The sequence below is a fragment of the Equus przewalskii genome, chromosome 26, assembly GCF_037783145.1.
Source record: "Equus przewalskii isolate Varuska chromosome 26, EquPr2, whole genome shotgun sequence".
Taxonomy (NCBI): domain Eukaryota; kingdom Metazoa; phylum Chordata; class Mammalia; order Perissodactyla; family Equidae; genus Equus; species Equus przewalskii.
Window position 1 is genome coordinate 20,933,509 of NC_091856.1, and position 24,380 is coordinate 20,957,888.

The 24,380-nt window shown below is 45.1% G+C and overlaps 1 protein-coding gene across 7 annotated transcripts in view; it reads right to left on the reverse strand.

Annotated features, from left to right (window-relative positions):
• Positions 1–24,380, reverse strand: part of ASTN2 (astrotactin 2) — an 827,990-nt gene that overhangs the window by 209,232 nt on the left and 594,378 nt on the right. For all 7 annotated transcript variants that reach the window (XM_070596244.1, XM_070596246.1, XM_070596242.1 and 4 more), the window contains 2 exons: positions 22,590–22,694; positions 19,394–19,573 (listed from right to left, as the gene is read on the reverse strand). In XM_070596244.1, the coding sequence (XP_070452345.1) occupies positions 19,394–19,573; positions 22,590–22,694 (285 nt within the window). The remainder of the gene's footprint in view (positions 1–19,393; positions 19,574–22,589; positions 22,695–24,380) is intronic.

Below are 24,380 nucleotides of genomic sequence, written 5' to 3' on the forward strand. Positions count from 1 at the left end.
GATGATGATGATGGGCCCACCAGTAACCTGAGTCTTCCTAACACAGCCCCCTTACAAAGGTATCCTCAGGCAAGCCCTTTTCTAAGGTATATAAAGCACTAAAGGCAACCAAATGACTTCCAGGTTGGTTAAGCCCTTGCTTTCCTTTATCATTTCTGAGTATTTATATAGAATTCAAGGTTTTGGAGCAATGATTCATCAAATATTTATTGAGTACCTACTGTGGGCCAGGCACTGTGCCAAGTGTTCAGAAAAGAATGATTTAATGATAAATGATAGTAATGTGTCTACTTTCCCATAAATTATTTCAGTCTTTCCTGTCTGAAGTGTTTGAAATCTACTGTTCTATTGTCCTTAACTTCCTCAAAGGCCAGGTATAAGCAGTGTCAGTGAAGGTCAATCCCAATGTACACTCCAGCCTGAGACTGTAGGGTACAAAGGCTTCCTTCCCCTCATGGTGAACTGGTGTTCAAGTTAAAACTGGGGGAGATTTTAGACCTGTACTGGTGATGGAACAGCACTTCTCAGCTTCTTAATTTAAAAACCTGTTGGAGGAAGAATGGGATTGCTGGAGGGGCAGAGGTAAAACTCATTCACAGCAATGTATCCCACTAGGAAAGCTGCACATAAAACCTAAAGGCTAATTATTTGGTTAAATTAAGATGGTATCTTGATGCTTTTTGAGAGGTTAAATGAATACAAGAAAAAAATATATACACACATATATATATATTTTTTTGACAAACATGCATGTTTATTCCTATAGATAGCTAGCATAAGAGGATTTTTTTTTCTTCTAGGTCAACATTCACTAACTCAAATAATTACAAAAATTAAAATAAGCCATTAATCTCAGTATTAGGTGGAGGTGATATATGGCACTTAAAACTTGGCCTTTGTAAGCATGGAGGCTTGAGTTCAGTCCTAGTTTCCCCACTACTAGCTCTCTGACCTCTGAGTCATTTAGTCTCTCAGCCTCAGTTTCCTCATTAGTAATAAAATTATATTGTTTAATACATTGCTCTGAAGAACTGATGGATGTAAAACACTCAGCAGACTTCCAGACATTTCATAAACTTTCAGTGGTGGTAAATATTTTAAAATTATAGTAAACTAAATGTATCTGAAGGTTGCCCTTGTTTTTGTGATAGAAGGATTATATGAAACTGGTGATTAAAAAAAGTCTATTTCCCTCAAAGAAAATTATTTAGTAACTCTTTGAAATCCTAATTGAAAACATGAAGAGTTTGTATGAGTGTCTTTCCGATACAAATAAAACCAGGATTTTCTTTTCATGATTTACTCAGTTTACCTGGTTTTAACTATAATGCCATTGTATACTTTTACAGAATATTAAGATCTGAGATTCCATTCATTTATTTATTTATTCAGTAAACACATATAAGACATCTACTGTTTATTGTTATTAGCAATAATTATATGAGTAATGAATGCAAAGATAAATCAGTCGTGAATCCTGCTGTCAGGTAGCTTGTGGTCTGGCTGGAGAGATAAGGTATGTAAAAAATAATACAAATACACTGAAGAATAAGACAATTGGCACGAGATAGAAATGGAGTACCAGGGGTTCGAGGAAAGACTTTCTAGTTGAGACGATCTGTTTGCTAAAGGGCCTTGTGGGCAGAGGGCACATCATGAACAAAGGTACAACATTACAGGGATGAGTGAGAAGTTGGCACCAGCAGGAAGTTAAGACCACACAAGAGTTAGGGGCCATTAAAGAAACTCAAAGGTCTAAAGTGATCCATTTGTCCATGACCCTTCCTTTAAATAATAATGCAAGTGGTTATTTCCTCCTGCCCTAAGCCATATCACTTACTCCTATCAGAATCCATGGCTCAGTGAGGTTCCGTTTTTAAGGAGGTGGTAGGGTGTGGATCAGAGTCACCTTGGAGACCTGAGGGCGCCAAGGTGCAGGGAGAAGGTGTAGTCTGAAAATTCACCCCCTCCCCATATTCTAATTTATCTCCTTACTGGGAATCCCTGATGACATTTTCTCAGAAATAAATTTTCTGCCTTTTTAAAATCCTGAAATAATAACAAATTGCTCCCCCTCAAAAGCCTAAGTCAAATGAGTCTTGCAGTCTCGATATAACTTTGTAATAGAGTCTTACTCCCTTTTTGATGTTTGATGCTTACAGCTTTCAAAACTCACCACTCCCCTTCATCTTCTGCCCCATATCTGGACATGCTGATAAGAAGCTAGAGTTCTTCCCCCTTTGGTGCCAGTGGGAAGTTCAAATCATACAACCCCTAGCCCATGCATGGGAACCCTCACCCCAATCCTACCTCCAAACCACCTAAAAAACAAACGGGTCTTCATTCTTGCTCTCTCAAGCTATTTCTGGACTTGCTTGGGAGCCCACATTGCTTTGCCCAGAAAGCCTCATTACATGAGTTATAAACCTTTTCATACCCACTTGGTATGTGCATAGATAGCATCAGCAATCTCACATCTGAACCAAGTTTTGGATGAGTCCCCCTCTTTGTGGGATCACCACAACACTTGGTACAAAAAGCAGAGTGGTTAGACAACGACCACCATCACTGGGGGTCTTTCTTTTGCTTTGGTTTGCTAACTGCCTCTTTTGCTGGCTAGCTTGTTTTCTGAGTCACTGCCTGATGGCAAAACTGTGCTTTGAGCTATACTGCTTGTACTGCATTTGCTGAGCCCTCCCAAGCCTCTGTTATAGATTTAACTGAATTAAGTTGGAAGTTTTGATAATTAGCATTTAGGGACAGGAGTGAAGTGGCCCTGGATCATGTGTCTTGGTCCAGACCTATCTGTGTGTCTCAAATTGAATCATGTAGATTCCAGCATAAGCTGTGACTAACACTAGTAGGCTCAGGGGAATGACTATTGGTTGGTTGTCTCAACCTGGCATTGCCCCCACTCTATAGAGTGTTCAGGAGAAATACTGATATCCTGTGCAATATGTGGGTCTGTTGGTGGTTGCTCATGTGCAGGAAGAGCAGTCACCATGTGGAATGCTGTGGTCCACACTCTAAAAGCAGATAGCTCACTAGGATTGTACAAAATGCCTTGGCTGCTCTGTCACTGTTGGCCAGAAAAAGATCCTGATCTTCAGGGTTGTAGGGAAAAGTATCCATGGTTCCCCCATGGCATAGCCAAGGGGTTAATTCAAATTCGATTTAAGCCCAGGGTCTTTAAGCCCTATAAAGAAACCATTGCCATGAGGGAGACCCTAATCTTGATGATACAGATTTGCACCTCTCTGGAGGAGGAAACTTATAAATATGAGCAGAGTAGAGAGGACTCCCCTACCACCCTCCAAACTATATACAGTAATCACCAAAAGAAGAAAAACATAAATACCGGAGGAGAAAACAAAAAAAACTGAAACAGAGATCTACAGTTTGACTCAATTAGAAATCCAAAATTTACTAAAAAAATTTATACAGAAAACAAAATAGATAAAAGGTTGCTAATTGGCTTTTGCATCTCTACAACCTAGGTTCTGAATTAACTTTTAACATCTGCTGAAATGCACCAAACTTTCATGGCCTTAATCAATACTGGTGCTCAAATTAGGGTTACACGTGGGAATTCCCCTAAATTTAAACAGGGCACCTCCTATAATCTTAGGGGAGTTACTGAGGACATTTCAGGACATGTAAGGAAGACAAATAGGTATGCCTCACCTTAATCATCAGAACTATTGCCTTGCCTAAATTCTCCATAGCCATAGCACCCATTACCTTAAAATATCGCATACTGGGCATGGACACTGATCCAAGGAGTAATAAAACTGAATTAAGTTTTTGGCCCTTATAATTGGTTTGCCAAAATGAGACCACATGGATTTTGCCCTCCTCTGTTAGTTAAAGTAGTTAATATGGCCCAGTTTAAACAGGGCCTTTGAGGTTTGAAACCCATATACAAGACCTATTTAGAAAAAGAGTGATTAGCCCCACTGTTTTATCATTTAACAGCCCAATTTAGCCTGTTCTTAAACCTGGAAAGAATGAATGGCACCTCACAATGGATTCCTGCAACCTTAATGCTGAGGTCCCACCCAGTAAGATTCCCATACCAAATATTGAAATTACTAATTCCATCCAATCAACAACTGGAAAATACTTTGCAGTCATCAGTTTGGCTAATATTTCCGGTTCCTATTTCAACAGCCTCTCAGTCACAGTTTCCCTTCATCTTCAAAGGAACACAATACCCCTTTACCTGGCCACCCCATGAGGTACCTCAACAGCCATGCCTTCACACACAATCTTTATATAGACAAGATCTTAATGGCCAGTAATGACACTGATCACATCCTCTTCCAAAGAGATTCATTTGACTCGCTTATCGGGGACACACAAACATTCACCAAAGAACTCATGAAAAGAGATGGGTCATTGCCCTACACATTGTACAAGTTCCTGCCACCTTGGTTAAATTCCTGAAAGTTATTTAGCTGAGGATCATCCCATCCTTGACACTGTCAAAAAACAGCATCTACAATGTTAAAATAAACCCAATTTCTTTTAGGCCTCTTGGGTTCTGGAGACAACATAGTCCTCACTTACAAATTTTACCCAAGCCCATTTATGCTGTTACTTACAAATCAGCCCACCTGACTGGGATCCATTGCAACAAAAGGCTCTAGAATTGGTCCACATTGCAATACAGCAAGCACTCCAATTAGTTCCCCCAGAGACTCCTTCACCGTAGAAGCTTTAGCAGTCTCCTCTCATGCCTCTTGGAGTCTCTGGACCACACATGATAGCCATAATTTGCCCATAGACTTCTGATACCATTTCTTCTAGAAACAGAGCCTGTGACCCTCCATATCCAGCTGTCCATTATCCTTGGATCATGGAAGCTGCACCCTGAAAGCTCAGCATAGCCACTGAAGCCTCCTTGCTCCAGCAAAGAGCCAAACCTGGGTCCTCTGGCATATCCCATTTGTAAAAGGGTGTGTCCCCCCCTGCTCCTCAGTCCTTTGCCAGAAGCCATGGTGCTAGACAGGCTCACCCCCTCCCTTCCCTAGACACCTCGGCTAGCTGGGTGAGTCCCTTGGGATCAACTGAGTGAACAGCAAAGGGAGTATATATACTTGATAGATGGCATCACCACCATCATATGAGATGGAGTTTGCTGGAACACTGTTGCTTTTCAGTCCTGAACTGAGATGTTCCTGATAGTGGGACAGGACCCGGGTCAGCACAACTGGCCAAACTTCATGCAGTGCTTTTTGTATTGCATGTCCAGGCCAACAGACAGCCCCATCTTCACATTTCTCCAGATGCTTGGGCCATTGCCAATGATCTGCTCATCTGCTCTAGCCAAGGGCAGCAACAATTCCCTATCCAAGGTTGCCTCTTTAGGGTAGAGAACTCTGGGAATCTCTAGTTTCACAGATACCCAAAATATAAATCAGAGTCACACATGTCTTTACACATAGTAGATCCACAATAAAAGGCCTCACTAAGACATTTCTTATCCCCTTCAGAGTTCCAGACATTATCGACAGTGACTGAAGCACTCATTTCACTTCTCAAAATATACAATATTGGGCTCTAATACAAGGCATTTAGTGGAACTTGCATTTCCCTTACCACCCTCAGACTGTAGGCCTCGTTTAAGTAATCCATTATGGCAATCTACAAGTTCAAGTTCAATTAAATGAAACACGGCACATTTCAGTCATCAGTCACACATCCAGGGTGAACTATAATAAAGATTCTGACTCCATATTTGATGCTTGACTTCTGACAGCTTTCAAGCCCCACTATATTTCTCTTCCCCGTTGGCCCCTTATCTGGGCAAGCCTAGGTACTCCCACCAGGTTCAAACCATGCCAGCACATGGGAACCCACTCCACGCCCCTAGCCATTATATAAAAGCCAAGCCAGTTGCTTTTCCTTGCTCTCTCAAGCCATTTTTGGACCTGCTTCGGAGCTGCCTCTGCTCTCCCCAGAAAGCCTCATTATATGAGTGATGAATCTTTTTATATCCTCTTCGTGTGTGTGTGGCACCATCAGTTTCATCATCTGAACCAAATATCGGCTGGAGGTCCTTTCCAGTACTTCAGAGTGACAACACATATTTAGAGTTAAATATTAAAAATAACTTCATAATAGGATGAATAAAAAATTTTATAGGTTTAATTTCTGAGCAACTGTATCAAAAAACCACGTGTTTTTGCAAAATGACATTTAAGATTAAAACTTAAAAAAAATAACTGTCTAAATCTCTGAGGTCCAAGGATCTGAATCTTGTTTGACAAATTTAATGATTCTGTAAAGGTGTTAGAAATAAAGTTAAATTAAAAATATCATGGCTCAGAGGATGGAAAGGGAGCGGGCATGAATATCACCTCACCTGATCCACGACTCAGAGAATAAAACTTGCATTGACTGATATGTCGGAAGAAATGTATGATGCACGTAGAAATGGGCACATACACCCTGGACCTTCCATAAAGTCTAATTAATTGTTAGGTCAATGAAATGTGCAAATGGTGAAGCCAAAACCCTAAAAGTGTATATTCTTCCTTTCTAGTCTGTGACTATGGCCACATTTGCCTGTTTTTCTCCTCAGTGAAATGAGGATGTTAACTCCAGGTTACTTAATATGTACTAGGACTATTCTGAATGTCCCATAACATTTAACACAAATAAAAGCTGGCCAAAAATGAAGCAGCGTGGGCAGCCTCTCTGAATGAAATAAAGTCTCTCTAAATAAAACACCAGAAAAACAATACTGGGTGTGGCAGAGGAAAACCAGCTCCCCAAGGAAATAAGTTGTGAAAGGTAAACTTTAGTTTTATGCCTGAAGACACTGTCTTCTCCTATGACTTCAATTACCCACCACTAGGTCCCAAACCTGCATTTTTAAGATCATACCTTCTTTTGATTGCCAGACTGGTATATATCCAGTTGATCCCTTTATATTGCCAAGTGGTGTGCCAATTGTGGGCTGGTGTGTTAGATGGAGATATCCCTTAGAAATCTCAGATTCAGCATATTTAAAACTGAGCTCAGCTCTCCAATACCTTGCTGTTCTTCTTTTGCTCCACTTGAAGAATACCAGCATCGACTCCGGCACTTACACCAGAAACATTGGCACCATCCCTAATCATTTCCCTCACCTCCCACTTCCCACCATTCAATTATAAAGGTTTCATCGTACCAGCAGCTTAATATTTTTCACACCCTTTTAGTTTTTCCTTCATCGCCACAACTACTACAATTTAAGCTCCTATTGTTTTTTTCCTGACAACTCCCATGACTTCCTAACTGACCTTCCTTACTTTGATCTAGCATCCCACGTACCATTCCTCCTCTCCCAGGTCAAGCCCTAGCCCACACCACCCAGAGTCATATTTTAAAATGCAAAAGCTAATAACAATACATAAAACCTTTAAGTGGCATTAAATTGCTCTTAGTAAAAGGACAAATTCCTTAACACAGTCTACATATTTAGTGGGATTTTTTTCCTGCCTATCTGTCTTTCTAGGTTTATATCATCACTGCTTCCATCCCTCCTTAGGCCTTTTCTGTACGTGTTTTTCTGTTACCAGAAACACTTTCCCTCTCCCTACTCACCTATGTCACCTAAATCTTACCTCCTCAGGCCTTCTGGGTGCCCTTCCTGACCCTCCTTGCAGCATTGACAGATTGCACGGTGATTTCCTCATTACCTATCTCTCTCTAACACCAGACTGAGCTCTGAGAAGGCAGGGTGACTTTTAATTTACTGCTGCATCCGTAGCTTCTAGCACAGTACCCAAAACATAGTAGGCACGAAAATTGTTGCCTGATAAAACCAGGGCACGGGGTCAGCTTAGCTCATCTGTTGATATATATATGAACACTTTGAGTCACATTTAGCACCAGCTGGTTAGCCACCAGCTGCCTCCCTGAATCACCAACTATAGCTGTAACAGAAACAGGGTTTAGATGAAAGGTGGGTGGAGTGGTTCCCTCAGATTTGCTTTTCCTTAAAGAATCTTCTCAGCTACAAAATAATTAAAAGTTGAGTTCCCTTCTGGAAACTCAACCCCAAGTTTGTCTTGGTGCAAAGTCATCACTGGAAGAGAAGGCTTAAAAAGATACCTTCTATGGTATGGTGTGTAAACTATATCTCAGAAAGGCTGTTATAAACAAAAGAGATATCTTTGAATACATATCTCTTGAACTGCATCTCAACACACTTCTTCGGACGGGGGAGGGAGAAGAGGGAGCTAGTTTGAGTTCTAATCCTGTCACTAATTTATAGTTCCCTTTGAGCAAATTGCTTATTCTCTCTGGGACTCCATCTCACCATCTATATTAATGGATTTGCTAAATTAAGGGTACTTCTGATTATAAATTTCAATGATTCTGGTGCCCTAGACCTCAGGGATGTCTTAGACCAAGATCTCCTAAAGGAGCCTTCCATCTCCCTGGGCACCTGTGGATTGGAAGAGAACAGAAGTGTGGACCCCGAGAACCCTAAGGAGAAATCCTTGGGGTCTCGGGCTGGTGTGTCAGATTAAGACAACCAAGGCCAGCACCAAGCCAATGGGTCAATGGTCAACGCAATCTTGAAGGCCTGGCTCAAAGCCTGAACTCTGACCCAGAGCCAAGGTGTTGCTAGGAAACAAGGATCTGGAGCCAGCTGGCCAACATCATGCAGGCTGGAATCATGCTGGTCTGTCTGCCTCTTTTCTCACTCTTCCTGACCAAGTACTTCTCGTTCGTTGGGGGAGCGGGGAATGCATCTCAGAGAGGTCACTCTTTTTGGAGTGCCCACCCTGGTTAAGTAAGAGCAAAATGCAAATGGTGAGAGGATCAGAGCAAGAAAAGATGGAAGAAGGAGTAGGCAAGAGAGAATACCTTTTACCAGCTGTGTGCCTTTGGATTATAGATCTTACCCGCTTAGGTCTCAGTTTCCTAGGGAGAAAGATACCAGCTTTAGAGGGTTGTTGTGAGGATTAAATGAGATTGTGTATGCAAAGTGCCCAGCATACCTCCTGGGCATGTAGTGGTTCTTAGTACAGAGCATCTGTTCTTCCAGGGAGGCCATAGGGCATGTGGACTTTGGAGTCAGACAGTCCTGGGATAGAATCCTGACTCTGCCTATCACCAGCCATGTGACCCTGAGCAGATAAGCTTTCTCATTTGGAGGATGGGCATAATAATCTGGGTCTCACAGAGATGTTAGAAGGACAATTGGGGTCATGCAATTAATGACTCATAGCAGGAACTCAATGCAAGTCAGTCATGGTTGTCTGCTCCTCTGTCACCCGCTCCCAAACACACACACACACATACTCCTATACATTCTTCTTGACCACTATAAGCTTGGTATTCAGCTGTGAAAAGCTGCTCCCCTATACCCCACCGCTGGGCTCCAGGCTATGCTTCCTGATAACTCTGCTTTCTCTTGCCAACTCCAGGTTCAGGCAGGACTCAAATTCCCAAGCTGGTGGATCAGCCAGGGAGAAACAGCCATGGTTTTAGAAGATCTGGAAAGAAGAGGGCTTATATCTTAGGCCACTGTTTCAGGACTGGAAAGAGCTACATCATTATGCTTTTTTTTTTTTTGGAAAATGAATAATAATAATAATTATTATTGATTGATTGACTTGATTGTGTCAGACAACAATAAATGATAATAATAAGAGCTAACATTTCCTGAGCATTTTTTATATGCCAGGTAGAGTGATAATCACTTTACAGACATCGTTTCATGTAATTCTCATAACAATACTGTGGAGCAAGCATTATTATGCCCATTTTAAAGATAAGGAAATTGGGGCTCAGAAAACCAACTGCCTTGCCCTAAGTCACACATCTGGCAAATGGGACAGATGACTCACACACAGCTTGATTTGTAGGTTGTTATTTGCTGAAAGGTACACCTTTGGTAAAGGAGCAGGCAACAATGATTTGTGTTGAGTTCCAACTATGGGTCAATTCACCCCATGATTTCATAGCATCTTCATAACAACCCTGAAAGGTCCATCTGTTTTTCTAACAGTTCCCCTGGTACCTCCCAAACCAGCCCCTGTTTTCACTTAATTTTAGGCATTTGGAGATCCAGCCTCTCCTATTCACGAGAGTTCTCAGCTGTGGACAGAGACAATGGCAGTTTCTCTAACTATTTGCAAGATGGAAGCACAAAGACATTCAAAGTTCTAACAAAGAAGCAATGACATCCCTCAGCAGCACCTGAGTGGATTCAGGCCCTATTGTTCCCTACTGGCCTGAGAGGACTCGGCATCCACCAGGCTTTTCCACACACCCAGCTTTGCATCTTGGCCACTGGAATCCCTCTCCACCTCTTCAGATGGCAAATGCCCTCTGGGGCTCTGCTTAGACATCTGTTCCTCCCAGGAATTTCCCAGCCCACCCCAGGGGGTTAGGGGCCCATCTCCCAGCCTTGCCTCCTCCACTCCCAACTCTACAAACACACACACACACACACCCCTTATGTTCTCCTCCATCACAGCATTTATCAAAAGGGTCATAATTGTCTGTTCACCTGTTAATCTTTCCCATTTGACTGTGAGCTCCTGGAGAGCAGGGAATGTCTCACTCACCTTGGAATCCTCAGCACCCAATCCAGGGCCTGGCTTATATTAGGGGCTCGAAGCACTGATGTGGGACGCTGGAGTGGGGAGAAGGGATGAAGGAAGACAGGAGAGACAGAGGGGGAGGGAAAGTGCCCCAGTGGTATGGAATCAGTGAGTGCGGCTGCTCTCAGGTTGGCAGGTTTGACCTGCTGAGAATGACCTGGAGAAGGCAAAAGCTTCTATCTCTTTATCTATGTTCCCTCAACACCATTTTGTTATCACTAAGGGGCTGAAGGCAGAGAGAGAACAAAAGCCCCATATTCATCTCCAGGGAAATTCCACACTCAGTGCAAGACTGCAAGAGAGAAGCATACTGTCTAATGATCCTGCTCCCTCAGTCTCTGCCTCGCCTTCCTAGGAATGGGACTGTGATGGGGGAACAAGTGCGGTTTGGCCCCAGTCTGAATGGGATCAGGGTAACTAGTTTACAACAGTGTCAATCTCTTATTGCTTCCTCTAAGTAGAAGGACAATGGGAACAGCCTCTAGTGCTTCCGGTACTGATGAATTTGTGTGTGTGTGTGTGTGTGCGTGCGTGCGTGCGTGTACCTTGAAATAAGAAAATGGGCAGGCTGCCAACCAACTGCTCTGCCATCTATGATGATGTTAGGGGGCATTGGCAACAAGGAGTCTTTGAATTTGCTCTAAGTTTTCAGGAGGGAGACGACTAAAAATTGTGTCCAGCTGGTTATTAAATTTGTCTCTTCACAACTGCAGGTTGGAATTGATTGCATAAGCTGACCTCAACTTTCCCACCTGCAGAATGGGACTAGCTAGCCTAGATGGAGATGGAAAACACCTTACATATGAGCCATTGTTTCTTGCTCTCACACCCATGACAGACATTGCTAAGTGATCGCTGCATTTTTTTTTACCACTGAGCCTTGTCCTGACCCAGAATCTCTTTCAATGAAGTATTCCAGGCAGTCGTTATCATTTGATCATAAACTGACTCATAAAGAGGAACTCAGGCCTGGCTAGGTGACTGCTAAGGCCTCTTCCAGCTCTGACCTTTTAGGGTTTGGCTTTACCTTATAACGCTGACCCTAAGTTAAGATAGAGAAGCAAGTTGTGCAGAGGGGTATTGGTGAGTAAAGACAGTATTTCCACCTCTGACCAAGGTGAGGGCCTGAACTCTGAGTCTTTCCTCAGTTCTTTCAACCGTAGGTGAGACAGACAGAAGAGGAGCACAAACGGTTCCCTTGGGTCTGATGCCAACATCTAAAGAGTTCCCTGTGGCTGCTGCGGTCTAGTCAGATGAAAATGGTCTTTGTGATAAAAGCAGTCTGGGTTCAAACCCCTGCTCTGCCATGTTCCCTGGTGTGAACTCCTGCAAGCCATGTCATCCTTCTGAGCCTCAGTTTCCTCGAGGATGAAGCACTGATAACAATGCCTACCTTACAGGCTTGTTGTGAGGAGGAAATTGGATGAAATAATGTGCGTGGAAGTGCTTTGTGAGATGCAGGGTGCTGAGCACATGCGAAGGATTGTTATTCTTGGTACGCACCAATAGAAAAAAGAATAGGGTGTTTCGTTCCAGATGGACTCAATCTAAACCAGGGAACAAATGCTTTTCTTGGTAATTTCATCTGGTGGAAATGGCAGTCTCATGGGCCTATTTGTGTTTAATGAACCACATCCTCTATCGTCTTTTTGCATGATTCTGAGGAGAAATAAGTTGGCTCTCTCCTTTAGCGTGCTGCAGGCTAGAAAGTGTCCAGCTTATATTTAACCTCCTCCGCCTCCCTGCTCTCTCCAAGAAAAAACACAACCCCAGAGCTAGACTGATCCAACAAATAGCTGCACAGACGCCAAGGTGCAGGGGAGGGGAGAGGGGTGTCAGCCACCTCCCACAGCCACGCTGGGACCCTAGCATAGACGAGTGTGGCAAGGCTGAGATCTTTGACCCATGTTATAGTTAAAGAGTGTGAGCCTCAGTGTGACCGAAAGGCAGAGAGCATGGGAGCAGACAGGGCTGAAGAGGTTGGCTGGGGACACATTAGATCTGAGAGGGCCCTGAGGCCATGGGGAGGAGTTTGGAAGTTAGCCTCTGGGAAGTGATAAGGCACCCAGGAGTTTTAATCCAAGGGGTGACATGATGTGATCTCCATTTCAGAAACATCCTGTGATGGTTATTTTTATATGTCTACTTGATGGGACCACAGACTGCCCAGATAGTTGGTCAAACACTATTCTGGATGTGTCTGTGAAGGTGTCAGTGAGGGTATTTTAGATGAGATAATCAGGATTCTGAGTAAAGCACACTGTCCTCCCTAATCTGGACAGGCCTCACCTAATCAGTTGAAGACCTGCATAGAACAAAAGGGCTGACTTTCCAGCAAGTGAGAGGGGTCTCCTCCTGCTGGACCACTTGAGGTGGACATTGGACTTTTCCTGCCTTCAGAGTTGAACTGAAACATCAGTTTTTGGGTCTCAAGCCTGCCAGCTTCAGAACTGGAACTTACACCATTGGCTCTTCTGCGCCTCCAGTTTGCTAAGCAGATTTTGGCTTGGAACTTTTCAGCCCCTATAATCACATGAGCCAATTCCTCATTATATATGCATGTGTGTGTGTGTGTGTGTGTGTGTGTGTGTGTGTGTGTAATCTCCAAAGAGACAAAACCAACAGTATATAGATATAGATATATTTCATATATACATACAGGGATTTTTGTCTATCTATCTATCTATCCATCCACCCATCCATCCATCCTCTTAGCTCTATCTCTCTGGAGAACCATGACTAATCCATGTCCTCAGGGCTGTGTGTCTGGATTGATGGGGGACAAGAGTGGATGCAGGAAGAGCAGGAAGGATACCAGTGCTGGAGTCCAGAGAAGCCATGATAGTGGCTTGGGACAGGGCAGCAGCAGTGAGATGGAAAAAAGTGGGCAAATTCCAGAGCTATTTGAGAATTAAACTTGGTAAGACTTGGGATGGTTTGGAAATGGAGGTGCGAGGGAGAGGGAGATGTTGAGAAGTACTCTTAGGTTTCTGGCTTTCCCTCTAAAGGTACTGGGGCTTTTCACTAGAACACTGGAAAAAGACTCTGTGTGGGCAGAATTTGGGCAGGCAGGGGAGCTAACATGATAGCAAATATGAGAGGCAAGCCTGGAGGCGGAGGTATAAAGTGGGAGTCATCAATGTAGGGATGGCAACAGATAGCATGGCTGAGGTTCCCTACAGAAAGAATGGCAGTCCAGGAAGAGGGGCCTATAGGACAGGGTCCTGTGGAACCCCATTGATGGGTTTGACAGAGGAGGATGAGGCTGCAAAGGAGACAGAGAAGGAACAGGCAGGAATGGAGGTGGGTAACCAGGAAGATCTGGTACGACAGAAGCAATCATAGAAAGTACCCCAAGCAGGAAGTGGTCACCTCTGTCAAACCCTAATGAAAGGGCAAACAAGTGGGAACTGAAAACTGCCCCCAGATGATTAAGTCTCCAGGGAAGTAAACTGGTACCCATGCAGGTCTCAGCTCTGAGAATGAGTCCTTTCATGTCTGGTTGCCATCTTTGAAGCAAGTTCCCCGAGGAAACTGAAAGCTCATGAGAGTTCTCCAACTCACCCCAGCCCCTTGGCCACACCTGTCCTCACAAAAGGAGGTGACATTTGACTATCTTTTCCTTCTCCTCCCCCCACCTCAACCCGTGGGCTGCCTTTCAAACAGCCAAAACTTTTTTAAAAAGTTGTCTAGGAATATTTCAGCTGACATTCAAAAGTACATTGTAATTCAAATGGAAATGCAGAAATTCATTCCCTCGGACAGTCTTGGGAAATTATAATAGAGATAAAACATCTTTTAAAGGTGGCGACAGGCATTTATCTGCAAGGACATCTCTATACCATGGACTCTCCCAATCTAAACTCAAGAGCAGTGCAACCTTCACATGGAGAATGTCTTTTCACAGGGTCACCGAGTCTCTAAACTTCAAAAGGCATATTAATTGCATACGTTTTCTCTTCTGCATTTTCTTTGTCTCTCCATTTCTCTGTGGATTTCAGTTTGCCTTTGTCTATCTCTCTTTGTTTTTCTGTTTCCTCATACCTCCCTCAGTTGATCAGTTTCTCTCTGTCTTTCTGTCTCTCTCTATCTGTCTGTGTGCCTGTCTGTCTCTCTCTCTCTCTCACACAGACACACACACAGTGAATTAATTCCTTCACATACACACACTCTTCTCCTTCCAGAGTCACTTTCTCCATGACAAAAAAGGTAGCTGAAAATTCAGGAAACCTATCAGACTGGTAATTTCTGCATCCATCGCTATCCTTCCAGAGTAGAGAATGACAAGGGATGACAAACGTGCAGGGTCACAGAGCCCTTTCCACACCTCCCTAGTGCAGCTCCGCAGCTCCCTCCCTCCACTGGCTCCACCCAGCTCAACTCGCCCACGCCCCTCCCCACCTGAGGTCAATCTACCCCTGTCCTTGGTCCTGAGTCAACGGATGAGATGGGAGTAAATTAGCAGCCATTTCTTCCCCTACTCGTATACACACCAGTGTGGACCTACACATACACACATACATCTGGGAACATGATTACCTGAGTGGATGTGGCAGCCATGGGTGGAGGGAATGGTTTGGATCAAGATAATAATTAACTACCCAGCTCAGTGCTAGATGGATCCATCGTTAATCTGTCTCTTCTCTCCTTGGATCCACAAAATGACTGTGCATTTTGCATATTGGGAAATTGATTTTACAGATTTGCCCAAGATCACATGGCTAGTAAGCGGTAGAGCTGGGATTTGAACCACGGTGCATCTGACTGCAAAAGCTGTGCTTTACTTCCAAACAAGGAAGTCTTTATTCAAAGTATCCAGAGGAAGGGTAACTATAGCGTCTTAATCATGACATAAGACGCATGTATCAAGGTCACGGCTTGGGAGAGCACCTGACTATCAAGTCAAGGAGTGAGATGGGGCCCCGATTGGCAGAAAGGCAGCTTTTCAAAATACAGGAATATCAAGAACACAGCAGCTTGTAGTGAAAGTATTAAGCTGAGGCAAGAGACTCAAAACTTCACATGGTGCTCGGAGCATGGCCTGGGGCAGAGGTGATGGTTAAAGGAAACTGACAGACTGAGCAGCTTCCATGCTAATCATGCCTGGGATGACCTCTGCTACTCTAGTTGCTTCCCAAGTTCCAGCTCTTCCTGGCTTCTGTCAGGTACCATTTAATTGACCTGTCCAGTGCTCCAGTCCCCTCTAGGGTGGGCAAATGCCCAGAATACCCATTTAGTGGTATAAAACCCCACCTCCCTGCCAGGATCTTTCTAGTCCTTCTTGGCATGCCCAGTGCTCCTCTGGGATCAGTGTCAGAAGCTGGGTCTGTTATTCTAGCTTTTATTTTGTCCGATTACAGGGAAAACAATATGTACAGTACATTACGTATGTAGGGTATTGACCACCACTCCCCCTTTCTGCGTCTAGAGCAGACATTGCTAGCTGATCAGAGCTTGCTACCCCAGGGATCTCAGTGACCTCCATCGAGTGGTCTAGACAAGCCATTTCCCAGTTGATGGGAATTGACACAGGAAACGAAAACTATGAGCCGTCACATGATAGTGACTGGGTTCCCTGCCATCGGCCAGCCCCCTTCATCTTTCCAGATGTCTATCAGTGGATTGAAAAAAGACTATGACAAAAATGATGAAACGTTGGAAGGTTAAGACAGCACCCACATGTTTTTTACTGTGGTGCCCCGGTACCTGGCCCAAGATCTGCAGAGAAGAAGCACTTGGGAAATATCAGTGAAGCAGAAAATTAATGAATGATGAATGTGACGTTTCCTCTTGTGGAACGCAGGGGAATGAGAGTAAAATAAACCTCTCTTGAGAGGTATTTTAATCAGGCACATTCAGCCCAACTTCCTTAGCTTTCCAATGATTTCCAGTGGCTTCCCTGGATCACACCAGTGGCCAGAGCCCCATCATTAGTAAACATGGAAAGGCTGGGACATTTGTTTCTAATGTCTGGGGACACTGGATCTGGGCTCAGGTTGCAATTCAAACACCATCTCATTCACTAACAAACTGTGTGGCCCTGACAAGCCCCTTATCTTCTGTTAGCTTCAGGTTTCCCTTCTCATAGATGAGGGGTGAGTACTCTCACCTTCTTTGCCTCAAGGGGTAGGTGGGACGACCAAGGAAAGGCTGTCTGTAAACTGTAAAGTGCTGTGCAAAAGTCCCTGGTTTTTATCCATGCTCTATGTTGTCTCTTCTCCCAACCACCTCTTCCAGCCTTGGCCATTGCAGTCAAGGAGCAGCCACCGTCTGGGGCTAAAAAAAGATTTCAAAGAATCCTGGAACCCCTCTAGCCCCACCCTCACTGGGTTGAAAGGACATTTGCAGGGATTGTCCTTTTCTAGTGACATAGGTGCTTCCCAAGGAGAAATGAGGGCTGAGGTCACACATTAGCAGGAGCTGCAGCCAGGACTAGAATGCTCAGCTGATGCCCATGATTTTCGTTTTATTTTAAGCTACTGTTTCTCATGTAATTACCTAATGCCTGCTAAATTTTACCTATATTGTCCCATTTCATTTGCCCAAAAGCCAAGCAAAGAAATTAACCTGCCTATCATTTAACACACAAAGAAACAAAAACTTAGAAGTCACTTGGCCCGAGGTTACCTGGCAGGGCTGTAAGAAGAGGCATCGGGACTTGAAGTCCTGTCTGTCCCCCTTCAACACTGCTCTATCCGGCCTCTTCCCACAAGCTCTGCCCACAGAGTGATCAGCCCCCTAACCCAGATTCACCCTGACCTCTTCCCAGTGGACCTTGGCTTAACCCATGCCAACGACACATAGTTGATGGCTGGGGAGAGGAGGGTTGCCAGCTCCCTCTGAATCCAGAGTTCTTTCAATTCTTCAAGGGAAAATTCCCAGCTTCTCATCCACCTACTCCCAAGCATCACTGTCAAATTTAAAAAATAAAACCATAGTGTTTGAGGTACCATCTAGGTGGTCAGAGCAGATGGAGACAGAGAGGAAGAAACACACTCAGAGTGGTAAGTTGGCCTCAGTGCATCCCTACACTCTTCTTGGGAATGAGCATGGAGGATGGAAGAAAGTAAAGCGCCCTTGCACTAGAAGCTCAGAGAGAAAAGCTACCATGCCAAGTTCACCCGGCAAGTTTGTGGCAAACTGGAAGACTCTTTGAGTCTTAAAGAGGGGCCCCCAGATGCTGTTTCAGCAAAATCTTTCTGCTCCCTTCCCTATCTTACTTGCAACAGATTCCACGCGTTGACTGTATGAGGAATGGGATTTTCTGGAGGGAAAAATTCCAAGGCCTGGAAGCAGCCAGGGATGGAGATGGGATGGGATTTAGCATTGGAGCGGTGTCCCAGGCCTGGCCCCGAATGCGGAATGAGGCAAATTAGTTCAGTGGCCAGAGTGAGTGCAGGTTTTTATAAACATAAACTAATTGTATTACTTCAAAGTCCTCAAGCTTATTGCCCTGCTTAATGATGTGTCACGTTATTTATAGGGTAGCACAACTAGACTTCTATTGATTTAATGCACTTCCTTAAAGACTGTCATTGTCACAGCCATAAAATGGAGCTATTCCCAGACAACTCAATTATGTCCCCTGCGCCTATAAACCACTCGTGCCCCACACAGTTACAGACAGGAGGCAGGGAGGGATGAGACCACGACAGGGGTGCAAGCACCCCAGAGACAAAAAGGACAGGTTCTGGAGATGGTAAAGGCAGATGGACAGAGGTTTCATCCAGTCGGGGATGAAGGGCAGCATGGGAGGTGCTAGACAGGGAGAGTGGAGCACGCCACTCCATCTTGGCCCTGCCCTTAGAGCTGTGTGACTATGAGCAAGCTTCCTTCCCACTCTGGGCCTTAATTTTCCCAACTGCAAAACTGGAGTGCTGAGCCCCATGAGACCCTTCTGGCTCCACATTCTGTGGTTTTATGAGTTGTGGTTGATTTGGTTCTTGGAGTTGGGGTGGCTGAGGTGCATGCACACTTTTAACATTGCTCGTCATCCTTTCCATCGAGGATGTGTTTTTAAATTAATTGATAACAATAGTAACAGTGGTAACATGAAGCAATCCTCGCCCTGCTACTTATTTTTTGTGTGTGCATGGGCACTTCACTTAGCATATCTGAGACTCATTTTCTCATCGGTGAGATGGGGATATGAACACATGGACCTATTAAAGTACATAATGCATTAAGCAATATTTCTATCTTTCCCCAAATTATCTATATTTATTCTACATATTATAGAAACCACTTCCCTTTAATGTGAGAAGTAGACAAGAATAGCTACTTAAGTGCCAATTTCACAGGAAGGGAAAACTGAGGTGGGAAGGGAATGAATTTCCCAAGGTGAGTGGCAGAGACTGGTCTCCTGCATCTGGCCTAGGAAATTCTAATTCTGATAATAGCTGAGAATTGAGGAGAAATAAGATCTGGTGACCTTCCCTGAGGATAAAGGCCTCTCCATGAGAGAGACTTGAAACTATTGTTTCAATGAGAGACAGTAAGAAACAAGGAACCTGCAGTAGAAGGCCAGAGTTCTGGAGTCCAGAACAGCACCTTGGGGCCTCAGAAAATGCCTGAACTGAAAGAATCCTGAGAAATCATCATACGGCCCTCTCATTCTGTCCATGGTGAGACTGAAGCCCAGAGAGGGGCAGGAACTGGCCTAAAGTCACACAGTTTATAGTGGCAGAGCCAGGATTTAGCTCCAAGGAGCTCAGTTATCTCCCCAGCAGCCTTATCTCCATACCCCTCGTGGCCACCACCTCCAACAAGCCCTCCAGGCTTACCTTTCTGGTACTGGAGCCACAGCTGCTGCTGGACCTTCTTGCTGGGGAAGTGGATGATACAGGTGAGCTCAGAGCCATAGAGGGCCTCTGCGATGTAGTGGGAGCCGTAGTGCTGGATGAAGGACAGCAGCTCCTCCCGACTGCTCTCCTTGGTCAGGATCTTGAGGACGTTGGTGAAGCCTGGACGGAGAAGGAGCACATGGAGGGGGTCAGACTTGGGAGGGGGGGTGGCGGGCAAATTATAAGCGGCAAGGGGCTCTTTCCAGAGTGGATTTGGTTTCCAGTGTTAGCTTGGTGGCTGCACCAGTTCAGACATGCTCAGCATTCCCTCACTGACAGAGCAAAGACTGCTCTCCCTGGTGGACACACAAGACACCACAACCAAGAGGGACTTGACAGCAGAGGAAGGCCTAAAGCTGGCGACCTAGACCACAGGACGTGAAAGTCACGATCAGGAAACCAAAGTGATGTCTGCTGAGAACTAACATGTACCAGGCACACCGCCAGGTGTTTCACCCACTTTGTCTAATTTAAGCTTAGCCCAACACTGCAACCCCAGCCACAACCACCCATGCTGTGTAGACGAGCAAGTCTAAGTCAGAGGCGTAAATGACTTGCCTTGGTCCTCCAGCCAGAGCAGCTGGGATGCCAGCCCACTTCTGTCCTCACTCCAAAGTGCATGCACTTTCCACCGCACCCAGTAATCCAGGGCTTGAACAGTCTGCAGCTGGAGTCCCGGGGCTGCACCGGCTCAGGCTCAGCAAATACTCTGTGTCCTCAGATGGGATCCCTGGCTTCGCTTCCTGTAACACCGCTTCCCTTTCTGCCCCTGCCGTTGCCTCCCTGAAACAGTTCTATGTTTTCTCCCCGTACATTGCCGAGCGCCTCCTTCCTGCTCTATTGTCCTTGGTCCCATGCCAGAGAGACCTAAGTCCTCAGTGCCTAGCATGGGGCCTGCCCAGCAGTCACTCAGTAACCATGTTCCCCTTACCTCTCCTTTCTCCAACAGGCAAGTCTCCAAGTTATTCTCCAGGAGCCTTAAGACCTTCCTGGGCTCCTTCCTGCTACTGCACAAAGCCCAATGACCTTACGTGGTCATCCCAGACCTCCAAGGTCATTCCCATGACTCACCTACATCAGAATTTACCTCCAGCCATGTCAATTTTCTTACTTCTTCTGACCTGGGATTTCCACCATCCTTTCTTCACTTACACCGCGCCCGCACAACTCCTAACACGCAATGTGCACACGCACACACAGACACCCCACCTTTCACCTGAAATGGCCTCCCCATCCATGCTTCAAGGCCCTGGGAAGTCACTCCACCCCTGAGAAGCCTTTCATACCATCCTGGCCAGGGGCACCTGGTCTCTGCACCTTCAACACGCACCACCTTGAAAGCAGAAGCTCTGTCCTATTGGTCTCTGAGCGTGCGCATCCCATGCATCCTGCCTCACTTCCACCCAACCAGGTACACGGCACAGTTCCTGGGACGTGGCAGACACAGCAACCACGATTGTTACAGGAACAACCGATTCTGCACCGCATCAAAGTAAAATCTAAAAGAGCAAGCTCCTCTCCAACATTAAAAATGAGCTCCAATTTGCCAACAGTTGATTTTCAAGGGGGTTCTCAGGAGCATCATTACTGATTAATTAAAGCAGATACACCTTTGTAGTTCTAACAGGAACATCGCAGTCTGCTTCACAAGTGTGGTGTGAGGGTGGGGGTGGTAGAGAAAACACACACACGGCTCAAAGGATGGGTGCTTGATTAGAACAACTCTCCATCAGCCTGTTAACTCATGCAAGTGGGTAATTAATAGAGCAGTGTTAATGATGAGACAGTTTCTGTTAAGTAATAAATAAACAGCACTATGGAGATGCCCTGTGGCTTTTCATCTAGGCAGACAAAACTGCAATCAAATTCCGGCTCTGCTCCTATTCCGCCAGTTACGAGCTGTGTGGCATTGATCAAGTTACTTAACCTCTCTGACTCTCCGTTTCTTTATCTGGAAAAAAGTGGGATAAATAATGCCTTCCTCGCAGGACTGATGTAAGTCATAAGACATAAAACATTATAAAGTGTTTTGTTGAGATCAGCAATAATTACTATTTGTACTTCCCAGAGAGTGAAATCCTTTGATTCCCAGGCTAGAAGAGCTCCGTGTTGCTTGTGAACAAAGTGATATTGAAAAAGAAAAGAGCTGGTGGATAATGAGGAGACACTCGGACAATAACCCAGTAGCAGAGCTATGTAAGGATAGAAAATCGTAGGCCAGGCCCCATCTTTGCAGAGTCCTCCACTCATTCCTTATTTTTCAGTTTTCATTTATTTTTTTTTAGTCCTTCATCAAACACAAGCACCAACGATGTACTGATTCTCTGTTTCTTACAGAGAATACAGGAATAGAGAATCCAGGAATAAATAGGACCCAAGCCCCACCCGCAGTTCTCAGGTCAGTGGGGGAGACAGACAGGATTCAGAGGAGAATCAAGTATCTGTTAGTGCTTTCATACAGGTAGTTGAGCACAGGGAATTCCTTGAGTTATTCTCAGGGGAATGGAGAATGTGGGAGGCATCTCTGAGTACTGCAGTGTATGTTCCCTGGGCAAGGAGATCCAGACAGAGGGAACAGCATGTGCAAAGTCACAGAGGCATGAAAGAACATGTCTCATTTTGAGAACCACAAATAGTCCCCATCAGCTGCAGCGCAGGGTTCTTGTGGGAAAAGTATGGACAAGGCATGTGTGTGTGTGTTGGAGGAGGGTATGTGTTGTTGTGCAGGAGATGGGCAGGAAAAGAAACCAGCTAGGAGAGACCAGAGGAACCAATGCCTGAGAAGAACTTGCAGTCCACAAACCTTTGAGAACATAAATGTGACTTAGATTGTCATGTACCCCCTCTCTCCTATTCAGATGCCCCTTCCTCCAGGAAGCCTCTCTGACTCCCCAGAATGGGTAGCTCCCTCTTCCGGGCCACCACTACCCCATTATTGCATTGACCTATGCAATGTGTGGACGTCACCCTCTGCTTGTCCACCTTTTCTCCCTGGGAGCTCCTTGACGGCAGGAAGAGTGTGGCCTCATTCCCTCAACATCCCCAGTACCAGCACAGGGCCTGGCACACCCTAGGTCCTTGGAAATGTGTGCTGAGTTACGCCAAGTCCCCTGGCTGCCCGGGCGGTGGGCCTCACCTGCTGAGAGGGTGATGGTGCTGAGTTTCACACGGTAGAGGTTGCTCCGGACCCGCCACTGCTGCACCATGGGGTAACCCATGGCCTCGTCATACCTGATGTCTCCTGGGGGAGGAAATAAGAAGGTCACGTGTGCCCAGCACTTAGCGGTCTCTCACTCAGCCCCCACCCCCAGCCCTAGGCTGCCTCTTCCAGGTAGACAGAGACTGGGCCTTAGTGAGTGTGCTCTCACTGGGGCCAGCAGCTTTATCCAAACCCCACCTCCAGGCCTCTGATCTCAGGCCCAACCCTGCTTCTTCTCTCTGCCCAACAGCTTGCAAGGCCCCTTTATTCTACAAGCAAGAGTAGATTTTTGGCTCCATCTAACCCTATTGGCGACTTGTCATGGGCCACTAGGCATCTCGGTGCCTCAGTTTCCCCTTCTGATACTATGACTCCCTATGCTGATCTTAATTCATGGACACAGTGTGAGATTCAAATAAAGTAATAGAAGTGGAAGCCCTTTGGTAACCTAGAAATACTGTACACATAGACTAGGATCAGCAAACTCCAGCCTGGTCACCACATATCGCCAATGACTGCTTTTGCACGACAAGAGCAGAGCTGAGCAGTTGCAACAGAAACCATGGGCAAAGCCTAACACATTTACTATCTGACCCTTTATGTCTGCCTACCCTTGTGTAGATCATTGCTTCCTAACCCGGAAACATGGGATGTCTACATGCGTCACATAAATTATAGGCACACATAGATAAAAGGTTCTTGTTTCAAGTAAGACTGAGGAACACTAGCTAAACAAAGTTGAACAAGATTTTTCAAAAACTGTGTAATTTCTCAGCACCTTCAATCAATTAATAGGCTTTTTAAAGCTCCATGAAGGAGGTGTGCAACATTTCTCAAAGTTCTTTGACTAAGGAACCCTGTTTTTACAAAGAGATCACTGGAACTCAGGTTCCATAGAATGCACTCTGCGAAACACAGGTAGAGGCACAAAATAAGCAAAGGACAAAAAACACAAGGCAATGTTTGCAAGTGGTTAACTTTGGGTGGTGGGTGTCTAAAAGATTCTTGTTTTCTGATTTATATCCTTTTCCGCTTTCTACATTTCCTGCTCTAAGCATTGCAAACCCTGTTTTTCCTAATCAGGAAAAAAATATATGAAAAAGAGATGCTAGTCACATCAGCAGTTATTATTATTGTTGTTATGTATCCTCTGCAAATGGCAGGCACATTTTCTCTCCTCTTCTCTTGTCCCCTGGTGAGGAGGCACTTAGAGAGATATTTGATACCAAGATTAAAATGAGAATCTCATCGGGACAAATGATTTCTTCCCGGACATTACTGCAGTATTAAAGTTGTCCATTACTGTCAACTTCTTTTTTTTCTTCCTCCTTAGCCTTTTCAGGAATAATATAGTTTTTCAGAGGCTTTCATTTTAAAGTAAAATATTCATGATCCCCAAAGATATGTCTACTGGAGCGAGGTTGTTTTGTTATAAATATGTCCCCTCTGTTTATCCGCTCTGCCTGTCCTGTCCTTTCTCTGCAGAGGCCGCGGAGGGAAGGACAGCAGGTGGGGGAGGAAGACGAGGGCCATGTGTCGAGTCAGGGCACAGAAAACAGTTTTCACAGAAAGACTAGATACCAGGGCTCTGGCAGCCTCTGCTTCATCTTTTTGTGTTCGTCCAAATTCAGAGCAGGCTTGGCCCATCCCTAAGAAAGGGAGGCAGAACATTCTGACGCAGCCCATTCACTTGGTGGCATGATGTCCAGAAGAAAAAGAAATAATACC